General features: G+C 42.1%; 1 protein-coding gene and 1 long non-coding RNA gene across 3 annotated transcripts; both read left to right on the top strand.

Moving 5' to 3' along the window:
- The first annotated feature begins 1,333 nt into the window (after positions 1 to 1,333).
- Positions 1,334 to 3,281, top strand: LOC431322. The gene is made up of 2 exons (XR_006932128.1): positions 1,334 to 1,549; positions 2,545 to 3,281. It is a non-coding gene; the product is annotated as a feather keratin 1-like (long non-coding RNA).
- A 4,202-nt stretch (positions 3,282 to 7,483) lies between these two features.
- Positions 7,484 to 9,591, top strand: LOC431321 (keratin). Of its 2 annotated transcripts, XM_428872.6 has the most exons (3): positions 7,524 to 7,621; positions 8,437 to 8,550; positions 8,751 to 9,591. In XM_428872.6, the coding sequence occupies exons 1-3, from the start codon at positions 7,574 to 7,576 to the stop codon at positions 9,120 to 9,122; spliced, it is 534 nt and encodes a 177-aa protein (XP_428872.6). In that variant the 5' UTR covers positions 7,524 to 7,573; the 3' UTR covers positions 9,123 to 9,591. The 2 variants fall into 2 exon arrangements, with proteins under 2 accessions (XP_046759962.1, XP_428872.6); XM_046904006.1 differs by lacking the exon at positions 8,437 to 8,550 and having other exon boundaries at positions 7,484 to 7,621.
- The last annotated feature ends 2,785 nt before the right edge of the window (positions 9,592 to 12,376 follow it).

The following is a 12,376-nucleotide window of genomic DNA, read 5'->3' as shown; positions in this document are numbered from 1 at the left end:
GGAAGGAGACCACTATTTTGATAAAGACTTATTCAGTTCTAGGAATTTACAGATATTTTCTAAACAAAGATGACCATTTTTTAATAGAATAATGGCTTTCTGAAGGAGCGTACATTGAGTTGGTTCGTGAAGTCCTTTGAGTGATCTTGACTCACATGCCTTGAGATCGGGTTCATAGCCAGGTGGTGTGAGAGCTGAGATCCTGTCGTGTACCTTGTGATGTAAGCAGCAGAAAACTTTGTGTATTTGAGCCATTAGTGAAAAGCTGTTCTGAACTTTGAAGTCCTTTGTTCTTCTGAAGACTGAGACCAACCCATGTACAGAGAGATACTCTTCTTTTAGAATTAATTCATGTTTCTTGCTGGGGGATGGAGGTGCTAAGAGAAGAGAACTGGTTCTGCTCTTTGAATAATTTTAATGTGTGGAGGTCTTTCGTGCAGGCCACTACAGACTGCAGAGGTGAAACAAATCACATAATGATTAATAAAATAGAGAATTGAATTACTAGGTGCAACTTCTACCAATGTTGTAGTTCAGCTCAGGCAGACCAATAATTCAGAGCAAGCTTATTAGCCACATTTGTATCTAACTTGATGTGAAGATTGCTGTACATCCCTGTGACTTAGTAGGGTTTCATGTAGTAATAATGGTGATTCTTCAGATGAAACACTATGCAGATTTCAGACTGAAAATTAGAGGCAGTTAATAAATGTCCCTAAATAATAAGGTCAAGTCACAGCATTTTTTCATTAGATTGTGGTTGTTAGAGTATTACATGGAAAAAGAAGTTAAAAAATGCACACTTGTGTGTGCATCAGCTGTGTTCATACAAACTGGAAGTAAAATGTGAGTCAGAAAGTGTTTTATTGTCTCTGGTCAGCAATTCTCACTGGTCATAATTATCTTTACCTCTTGTAGTACTTATGGAAATCTGGTGCTTCTCAGCTGTATGTCTGTGTGGGATTGAAATAGTGCAGAAATGCAAAATTTGGGAATATTTATTATGCATCTTGTCTTGTGGTCAGACTGAGCCCTTGATATGGAAATACTCATTAACTGAACACAGGCTCCCACCTCAGAGCTTAATGATTATTCACCTAAAGGAGTGAAGTCCTGAATAAGGACTATGTATCCCATACACTTCCCTTGAGCAGTGTTTTGATGACTAAAGTGAAACATAAAATGTACATTGGCCCTAGGAAACAATATAATTATTGCTGAAATTGAAATGAATCACCACATTCTTCCAAGGATGGGTGCACATTGGTGAAGATGAAAGCTTTGTCTGCACTGGAATGTGAGCATAATAAGGGGAGGGGAAAAATAGAGAAATACCAGAAGAGATTTTGGGGGGGGGGGGGGGGGGGAGGGAAAAAAGAAGAAGACTTAACCTATTCGGAGGATTTTGCATGCCAAAGTATGGATCATTAGATAATTTCATGCATAGCATATGTCTTAGGTCTGCAGGCAATCTGGAATGCAGTATAAAAGCCTATAGAACATAAGGCTCTTCCATCCACTTCTCTTGTCCTATTCGCCAGGTGAACAGGTAAGTCTGAATCTACTCAAAGTCTTTTTAAATGCTAAATGTTTCTTTGATGACTGCTTTTTGTTGTTCTCAGTTCTTTATAAATATCACTGAGTTCTTTTTTCCTTTTTTTCCTTTTGGAGTGGAAAATTAGAAAGGTATACTTCTGTCAAATAGAAAGGTTTTATTTGTTTGTGAAGCAGGGTGTAACAAGGCAAGACTTGGATACTGGCAATACCCTCAGAACATGCATCTCCATGCTCCATTTTAGAGGCTGGTACTAAGGGAGTAGCACCAAAGCAGTAGTACTAAAAGATAGCTGAGAATATGTAGTCTTGTCTCAAGATATTGGAACTAGCCAACAGATAAATCTGCTCTGAGTTCCAGAATTTATCTGAAATCCTCTTTTCCACAGGCAGGAGAGATGTCTTCTCGGAGCCTCACTGAAAATGAATTTGTGCAAAATTTGTTGAGAAAAATCCTTTTTTCCCACTCCATGTTGGCCTGTTCTGCTCATTAAACCTTTGGGAGCGGAAGGTGCTTCTAAAACACTTTTCTACAGTTTTGCAAATGCTTCTGGCTGGGCTGTTAGAGGATAAATCTGAGCACTAAGGCAATAAACCCAAATAAGCATCATGATAAGGCTCAGCATTTCCAGCCCTGCCTGCAGCTCCAACTGCTGTCCTCCATCTCCCATGACAGCTGCAGTGATTCCATCTACAGGGCTGGGATGGGGAAACCCCCAAGGAACAGGAAGTGCTTTCACTGTGAGGGTTCAGGGGGACTTATCATGACCAGTAGCAGAATTCAGAGGCCAACAGCTGTGGCAACCTTGAGAAGAATAAGAGAATTCTCTATGTCATATTCAGACTGCTCAATACAGCTTTTGATCTAAGAAATGATTACCCATTTAGCCACCTTGTCTCATTACTTCCATATCTGTTAACCCCATGTCTGAGTTTTATAAATTCAACACGGTGCTTCTATTGTATGTGCTTTCTGGTCCTGTATTTCAGACGACTCTCCATCCTGCAGACATGTCCTCCAATGACCTGTGTGCTCCCACCCCCTGCGGCCCAACACCATTGGCCAACAGCTGCAATGAGCCCTGTGCCCAGCAGTGCCAGGAGTCCACCTACATCATCCAACCACCTCCAATGGTGGTGACCTTGCCAGGACCCATCCTCAGCTCCTTCCCCCAGAACACTGCTGTAGGATCCTCCACCTCTGCTGCTGTGGGCAGCACCCTCAGCTCTGAGGGAGTGCCCATCACCTCTGGCAGCTCCTTGGGATTTGGAAGCCTTGGTTATCCCAGTCTGGGCAGTGGGTACAGCCGGCCTAACCGCCGCTACAACACCTACCGCAGCGGCTTCAATGGGCCGTGCTAGAGCATGAGGAGCAGGCAGGAAGCAGTGACCAGAAATGAAGCATGGCCTGAGTGGGAGAGAGATCCTGGCCATGGTTACGTGGTATTGGACACCCACAACTCTGCCTCAAGTTAATGGAGATGTGTGAGCTTGGCATCCCCTAAAATCAGATCTTTGTTTGTCTTATATTTTGGATTCCTCGTATTTCTATTGAACTTTTCTTCCTGTATCTGAGACTTTATTGTTTCAGTACATGGTAGCACTAAAAGACGAAACCTACGATGAAAAGACACATCAGTCATTGTCTTCCTGATTCCTTGATGTGCTTATACTTTGTACTTTTTTATTCCACTTCTTGCTCATTAAAGTTATGCTGCATCACATAAGACTCCTGGTGCTTGTTGGCTGTCTTACACCCTTGAGCATTCTGCTCTTGATAAAGTTTCTGACCATATCTCTGTTTACTTTCAGTAATTAAATGCTATGATTTCATGTTGGGTTACTACTTCTATACCATGGCAGCATTTCTACAGCCAGGAAACTTGCAGGCTTCCTTATGTATACAAGGAGAATAGTCTGCAGTAGTGTGTAGTAGTGTGTGCATGTTTTGTGTATGAGTGTGGGTGTGCAAAGTAGACACATAGCAAGAGGTGTATATAGAATAGATTGGTGTGATAGAATTCCTAGATTTCCTCCCCCAAATCTGCCTTTCATCCCAGAGATAAAGACTTGCACATAAACTGCTTGTTATCAGATCTCTTTTGTACATCAGAAAGTCTTACTGATGACCGTGGTCTGAGAAATGTTATGCTCTCTGGGGAGAACTGTACCTTAAAAGGAAACCTATTACCCCCGCAGATCATATTGAGTACAATTTTGTAATCTATGCCACCTTATCCGAGGCTGCATCAGTGAAGAAGTGGGATTCCTACTGCAGACAGAGCTCCTGGTGCTACTGTGCAGATCGCCATGAGATGATGCTGAAAATGTTGGGTTTGGCAGAAGTATTTGCATACATTCATTGGCTGCAGGCGGCTGTGGAATTAAATGACGGACTGAATGTTCACCCCATGGTGTTGTCTGTAACTTCAGTTTATTTGCAGTATGGAAATTCGCCTCTTCTTACTGGGATGGAAAAGATTTAAACGAGTTTGTGTTCATCCTGCGTCTCCAGATCCAAGCATGTATGCCATGATCGTTTCCTTCCTAAATGACTAATGGAAATAAACATAAAATCAGGGGCATGGCATGTAATTGCAGTGAGGTCTCACGTAACTCTTGGCACAAATAAATGCTGGATTGTGAAAAGGGTTTCTACGAATGATTATAGGAACCCCCTTGCCCTGAGATTGCAGGTATGCGCTCATCAGTCCTGGTGGCTGCAAGGCAGGCGGATCCAGCACAGCGCCATGGGTAGAGAAATGCTAATTACACTATTAGAATTTAAAATGTAATTAACCATCTACATTTGAAAAAAAATATTCAAACAACTTTTGGAGAACAACCAAAGCCCACCCAGTGTGGGTGTGGTACTCCGCAGAAGCTCTGCTGGGTAAACAAGCTCTTCCCTACAGCATGAAATCATTTTTGATGCTGTTGTTTTCTACTGTTCCCATTGAATCCTCGTACAACATCACCACTATAAGCCATCCCTTTGCAGAAATACTCCATGGATATCTGTGCAGTTATTAGTTGTAATCATTTTTTTTTTGGACAAAAAGAGAAATTGTGTCATCGACTGTTTCAGCTCATTGGACTGCAGTACAGTGCAAAACCAAACCTCAAACTTTTGTCATTTTAAAGATCTTTATAGCAACATTTGAATAACATTAACAGTGAAAACATCTATCTATGAAATAGGTATGAACTCTGAGGACTGTATACATCTACTTATATCTGAACGCTTCTGCCTTCAGGGGCAGCACAAGTTGAAATGGTGAAGCTCACATTGGAGGCTCTGCCTATATCCAGTGACACCTCCAATTAAACACACAGTGCTTATTATTCATCCACCTTCATCAAACAACACATGGCCTCGTTGGAACGCAATAGAAGCAGCAATGCACTGCAGAGATACCCAGTCTGACTGAACAACTGGACCTTAACATACGAATACATCTTCTGTTGTAAGCACTAAGCCGACAATTGCTGGCACCATGAGGGTAGTAGCAGAATTCACTGCCAGTGACCTGGAACCAGGTGTCCTAATTTACTAGATGAGCTTCAAATGGCGGTGCAGACTGTTGGTCATGCTGTCAATCAACATTAGTATTAGTACAATTATCTAAGATTGAGGTCTGAGGTTAAAGAGAGAACAATCAAACCCATTATGGACAGTGGAAGAAGGAGATGCATGGGAGGGTTCTGTGCTGTAAGGAGTGCTGCGGATTTGTTCAGCTGCTTGGAGCCTCTGAGGCATCCCTTTCTTTGGAACAAGGTAATTAATTACAACTCAAATGTTATTGCAACTCTTCCCATCAGGGAAACTGCTCTGTTCGCTGTGAGTCTGTGTCTCCATGAGTAGATTTTGGGTCACTTTTGTGTCTGGAGCCATTCCGCAGGTATTACTGTGAGTAAGATTCCAATTCCCTTTTGATGAAGGGCTTCTCTTCAGCCATTTAGTTGCTCACAGGTGTCTCAGGAGGATGTTCTCACATTATGCAAAAACTTTTAATTATAATATGAATATACAGACCTGTCCTTGATCATATAAAAACAGATGTGAACTTCTGATTCACTCGCTTTAATTCAGCCCAAAGATCAGGAGATGAAGTCATTCTGACTGTGCAGTGAAGTGCTTGGTCTCAGAACACCAATTATTGTAATCACTTTCAAGGGAGGTCACAGACATCTCTGAAAACATCTCCAGGTCCTTTTCCAAACTCTGAGCTTGATATTGAAAGAATTCTTTATTTCCAAGTAGAAGTTGGAAGAAAGAACAAAATAATTTCTGAAAATCATCTGAGGATGCTGTCATGCAAATTAATTCCCCAATTGAGTGCTAGATACCAGAGGAGATTCTCTTTGAAAAGCCTTGCTATTCCCTTAGAGTACAGAGAAGTCCTGAGGAGTGGCCATGGTTGGCACAGCCAAAAAAGGTGAGAATCATTTCTTTGGGAATCTCTTTGGAATATGAGATGGCTTGACACCAACCTTGAGCTATTTTTAATTAAAAAATGAAATAGCCATCAATCCTGCCACCAGGAACAGTGACATAAATTTTAGAAGCCAATGACTGATCTATACTTCCAAATCTTGATAATAGATCATTATAGGAGATATATGAAAATTCAAACATGGGTCACATATCTTAAGCTTCACATAACATGATACTTTGCATGCCTGGAGTTTTAATAAAAGTTTCTGATAAACTTTGAAGTTCTCAGGAACATCTGACCAAGTCAAACAAGTTTCTGTTCCCAGGGAATCTTCCAAAGACACTTATAATTTAGAGATGATTTACATGTCTCAGTAATTGAAGTGCTAGCAGAGCAAAGACCTCAGTGCTGATCTCAGTGCCAAGGATTGTTTATGTATTTTACCCCTTTGCTATTTATCCTGCAAGCTTTTCCTATAGAAGAAGATCAATTTCTTTGCAAAGTTCAGAAAAACTTATAAGTGAAGAAGATACTGAAGTTTTCTGACACTTCTCCAGTTGGCTGCCACTGGTCTAACACCAGGCTCTGCAGGGGCAGTAGAAATTAATGCAGTGTTATGTAGGAAGAAATGTTGTGTGTGACTGTTTCTGCAGCCTGAGTTTTGCAAAGCCTTATCTTTTGCAAGACTCTTCCTTGAGAACAAATGGCAACACATTCACCCATATGGAAGTTAATCTAAAAGCAGCTGTGGATGTAATGAGGTCTGAGATAAGAACTGAGGTGTATCTATGGACTCTTCGGATACAAAGCTCCTAAGAGCCCAGAACTGGAGCCAGACAAGCAAGATGCTGTATAAGATTTTTCTTCTGAGTCTTCCGCAGAAATACAATAGCTTGATAATATCTCATTGGACATGATTTTTTTGTACTCTTCTTTCATGTCAAAGAATCAGCAACTTAAATGCTTTTCTGTCTACATGGCCTTTGCAGAAAGTTATAACTCTTCTCAGTCCCTCCCAGCTCTCATTGAGTTTTTCACAGCCCTTCCCTTCGCACTATTCATGGTTTCTTCTCTCATTTTGGGGCCTGAGTTGGGTGTGAACTGTGTGTGCCTTCCTTGCCATTTTCTGGAAAACTCTTTTTCTCCCTTAGAGCATCTGGAATCTCCCAGCTACAACTGCTCATGGACTGGCTTCCCACTCATAAAAGCTGAAATCCATCATGATTTGCAACAGCATTTACCTTGCAGAGGAGGGCTTGTCCACGGTGCTGCATTATGCAAATTCTGCTTAATCTACTTTAATGACACCAGGCAGATCCCAAAGGGTATTCAAGGCTGGATAAATTCTGAATTAATTATTATAATGTTACCAGAAATTAACTTGGCCCAGAATATTTTAAGATGAAAGAAACCTGTGGTCAGATATACATGCCACAAGATAAGGAAGCAAAACAGTAATAAGCACAAATACTGAGGCAAAAAACCATGTAATCAGTACCAGCTCATAAATAATTTCATGCACAAAGAATGTTCCAAGTTGTTGGACAACTTGGGATGAAGTATAAAAACCTGGGCAACTCATGGTCCTTCCATCCATTTCTCTTACCTTCTTTGCCGTGGTCAGTAGGGTAAGTCTGAACTCATTTATTCTCTTTCTGTACATTGAACTCTTGCCTTGATGATGTACCATTGACGTACATTCAACTTATTCTTTTCTCTGAGAGAGGAAACTGAGAGGGGTTTTCATATGAAAGAGGAAGTTTTCTGTTGGTGGTCTGTTATAAAAATCATGGAATGGGGGAATCAGACCCAAGTTAGTGGGAAATTTATCTACATTCAGATATTAAGAGCAACGAACAGGGGTACAATACTGCATTTTATCCTTTGCAGTCCTGGGTTGCCAGCTCTTAGAAAGCCTCGTAGAAAGCCTTAGTCCATGTCTGTCTTTGAAATTCAACTCATAGCTCTTCTGCAGGCAAAGACTGCCCGTAAACCAACTCCTCCCCGTGCACCAAACACCTGCAGAGAGATTTCCACTGTAACTTCTGAGATTTGCTGACGATTTTTAAGTTAATAGTGAGACAAAAAGTAGAAGGGTTCCTGAACTCAACTGCTTGCCTGCCAGTTCTTGTCCAAAAATTTCAAGTAGTCAGCTTGTATTTTCCAGTTTCTGCAAAGTGGGAGAAGGACCTCTGAGGTGGGACTTGCATGAAAGGAAGGGATACAAAGGAAAAATTATCTGCTGTTTGAGCGCTGGGTAGGATGCTTGTCACCCTTTGCTATTTAGCAAATATATAAGCTTTGAATCATCAATAACAAGCCAGGTCTCACCTGGTCCAGCTGAGAACCTTCATCTGGAGGCTCTGTTTCTGTAGGACATGCATACCTTTCCTATGTGCAGCCACAGCTGCAAGGGGAGGTGTTGAAAGTTCCCTTTTTCCAGGGTAGCATTATGGCCATGTGGTTAGGGCATTCTCTGCAAAGGGAACGTCGAGGTTTTCAGCAGCACCACATGCCCCGGTTCCTGGGTGAGTTTACTAACCACGGAGGCTTCAGGGTAAGTGACAGAGCAAGATGCGTTAGTGCTACCTTCCCTAGCAGTCTCCTTAAAGGAAATGCAAACTCAACCCTCTTTTCAAAGTACTCTGGAGCAAAAATATCATCTTGCTCCCCATGTATTCTCTTGCTACTTGGCTATATTCAGGAAAGGTTTGATCCAATTCTTGTATTGTATTTGTTCCCTTCTCTGTGTTTCAGATTTACCTCCGCCCCAGAGAAATGTCCTGCTATGACCTGTGTGCTCCCACCCCCTGCGGCCCGACCCCACTGGCCAACAGCTGCAACGAGCCCTGTGTGCGCCAGTGCCAGGACTCCACAGTGGTGATCCAGCCCTCTCCCGTGGTGGTGACCCTGCCAGGACCCATTCTCAGCTCCTTCCCCCAGAACACCACCGTGGGATCCTCAGCATCTGCAGCTGTTGGGAGCGCTCTCAGTGCAGGAGGAGTCCCCATCTCCTCTGGCAGCTCCTTGGGATTTGGGAGCCTTGGTTATCCTGGCCTGGGCAGTGGGTACAGCCGACCCTACCGCCGCTACAACACCTACCGCAGTGGCTTCAATGGGCCATGCTAGAGCATGAGCTGCAGGCATGATGAGATGACCAGAAATGCTGAAGCATGACCCGATGTGGGAGAGAGCTCCTGGCCATGGTTACGTGGTTTTGGACACCCACAACTCTGCCTGAAGTTAGTGGAGCTGTGACAGCTTGGCATGCCCTAAAATCAGGCCTTTCCTTGTCTTTTGTTATGCTTTACATTATGTTTCTGATCATACCTTGTTTTCTTCTACTTTTTTCTTCTTTTTTTATTTTTATTTTTATTTGACAATGATTAGGTAAAATATGTAATTATTAGGAGTTGTTCTGCATGGCTGAAGTAGTACAGTCCACTTAAATCATAAAGAAGGAAGAGCTCATTTTGCTGAATGTATCACTGTGAGAGGGATGAGTGGGTGCTGTCCTTACCGGACTCTGGAAATATATTCCTTGCATTTTACATTGCTTCCTTCCATGCCTCAGCCTCATTAAATTGGTGCTGCATTATACTGTGAGTCTGCCTGAATTTCTTTCTAATCCCAGCCCATTTTCCAACCTGTCTGTGGTGAAACAGGTCTGTTTGCAACTCACCTGTGCCAGAAGCCACTGTGCAAATAACTCCAAGTCAATTGCTAAAGGAGGATGATTCAGATTTCAATTGCAGATGGAGTTTTTCTTTTGTGCTTATACAGTAAATCTAGCCCAAGAAAATATTTTCAAAGGCTAGAAATAAACAGAGTTCCCTTGCAATGTGTATGCCTCCTGTTGTAGCAGAAGCAGGAAATGTTATAAGCAAGCTAGTTCTGCTTACTTTCTTTAAATACTCTTTATCTATTGCACCATGGAGATGGAGACAAGCCCTTTAAACATTCTGATATCACTCTTCTATGAATCACTGCTAGTTATGACGTGGATTTCCTTGAAGAGGGATGAGAATGGAGGAATGGGCTCGCTTGAGAAAAGGGATGAGTTCCCATTCAGTGCTAAGTGGTAAAGTTCAATTTCAAGGGGAAACCCATGAGGGAAGTCACATTTCTCCTTATCCTTCTGTAGACGTAATAAACAAGAAAATGTACAGAGAAAAGTGGGCATAGGGTTAGAGATAAGGCAGGAAAGTCTACAGGGATATGAGGAACACTGGAAATAAAGGGGATAAATCTTCAGAAGGTCCACCTCCACTTGCTCACCAACCTGGAAGAAGATTGTGACGTTATGAGGGGCCTTTTAGAAGAAAGGAGTGCTTATGCTTTCCTTGGGAGCATCTGAGCTTGCTAAGGAGGGAGGTGGGATGGTGTAAACCTCTGAGCAACACAGAGCCTCCTGCAGACCATGGGAATTGTTGAAGGTCAGGGTGGGGAGGCGATGTGGTATTCCTACAAGGGAATTGGCTACTGATGTTTGCTGGCCTGGCAAACATGTCCGGAAGAAATCAATGAAAGTTCTAGCTCTTTCTGATTGTGCCTTTAGGTGTTGCTGTCTGTTGTGCCTTGTAGATCTGAAATGTGTCTGGCTTTGTTTTGTTCCAGCATGATTGTCTGAGTTGTAATAAATGTGGTCTTTGGATATCAGGAGCTTTGTCCCCAGGGGGATATGAGCCTGAAAAACTTTATCTGAGGGCTTTGGCTGATTCAGTGTCCTGTTTCCCCATGCACCTGTGAAATCTCTTGTTTGGAGCCTGTCTATGCAGTCTGATGCTAAACTGTAATTAAGGCCAGAGAAAAATGTTGACAAAGTTATATTGACTACAGTCATTACTAGAGCTAAATTAAAGGAGGTTCATCAATCCCATGAAAGAATCCATAATTCCAAGGAGCAGGTTTTCTTAATAATTAACAACAGAGGAGAATGGAAATTGAGCAGTTTGATATTATAATACAGGAGAAGTTTGGTGGGAATTAAATGTGCAATATGGTTTCATTTTTTGCTCTCTCAACTGGATCTATTGCTTGAGCAAAATGGACTCATGCCAAAGAAGTTATCCTTCATCTGCAGTTGCAGCAAAACAACTTCTCTTACAAAGGTCAGCCTGCCTATCCAAACCCATAGAGGCGTTATGTATCCAAGTAGCTGGGAAGGATCTTGACTCTGTTAAAGTGTCTCTGACATATCCAAGTGGACAAGCAGTATCATTTCTTCTCCCCAGAGTACATTCTTCTACATTCTTTTGCAGTTCTCTGTTACACTTTCATCTCACTGACCCCCAGAAAATGTCATCCCACATTAGACTGGGATCTATGTAATCAAGCAGCATGTGTGCAGTGACACACAGTCCCAGGTAATACAGCAGCAGCATAAAAACCAGTGCATGGCTGTGTGCTCCAAACAAAACACAGTCACTCCTCCTAGATTTATAAACCTGTGTCTGTTAATCTGCTATGGAATATCTGGAAGGATTTCTTCCCATAGAAGGAAGCAGGACACTGTCTTTGCTATCACAGTCAGGGAAGTTGCATTTTGATACCAAACTGTGAAAATGAAGGCAAAATTGCAGTATCTCTGTGCCTACAGGTATAAGATGTAGAAAGGCTCTTAAAGGCAGAGCTTCCATTGGTTTCTCAGGCTCCCTGGAGGACCCGGGATGTTCTTGCACTTTTACTAACCAGTCCTGCCTTAACTTTAAATTAATTTATTATTTTTCCATTTTGCATATGGCTGTGTTCCCACCAGTGAAAATGTTCTGTTTACTGTTTATGTTTATTGCCTGGGCTTATTCTGCTGTAGATGGAAACCACGATGCGTGGTGTTTCTTTTATCTTTATGGTTTGCATCCTTTGAATATGCCTGGCTCCATTACACCAACCCCACCTTCTTGAGATGTGGATGAGTCAAAAATTCAGTTTGGTTTGGAATTTTTTGTGCTCTTCAGCATTTTGGTCATGCTGCTTCATGGCAGTGCAGTCGCAGGAAGAAATTTTAATTGAAGACCACAGTGCACAATTTCATCCCTGATCAGAGACAGTGAGGTTTAGGTTTGCTTTGTAATATTCCAATGAGCAATATCCCAAAGCCTTCAGCTCCTGGGATGAGGGGATTGAGCAAGAGAGGCACTTTTGACACATGATCACCATCAGGAGAGAATCATTCATCATCCCCATACATTTTGAAGAGCCTGTTTTTCAGAAACAACTAGATAGTTGTTGTTACAGAGGAATGTGTATTTTAACATTGTATTGGGCAAAAACCTGATAAATCTTAAGGGATAGAGGAGCTGCAGGCAGTAGTGTCACTAATGGGGACAGTATGGGTAACATCATCACACACCTATGGACATCCAGTGACTGATGGTTGGAAT

This window comes from Gallus gallus, chromosome 25 (genome assembly GCF_016699485.2).
Source record: "Gallus gallus isolate bGalGal1 chromosome 25, bGalGal1.mat.broiler.GRCg7b, whole genome shotgun sequence".
NCBI classification, from domain to species: Eukaryota; Metazoa; Chordata; class Aves; order Galliformes; family Phasianidae; genus Gallus; species Gallus gallus.
The sequence above is the reverse complement of the archived record's forward strand: the minus strand, read 5'-3'. Positions and strand labels throughout refer to the sequence as shown.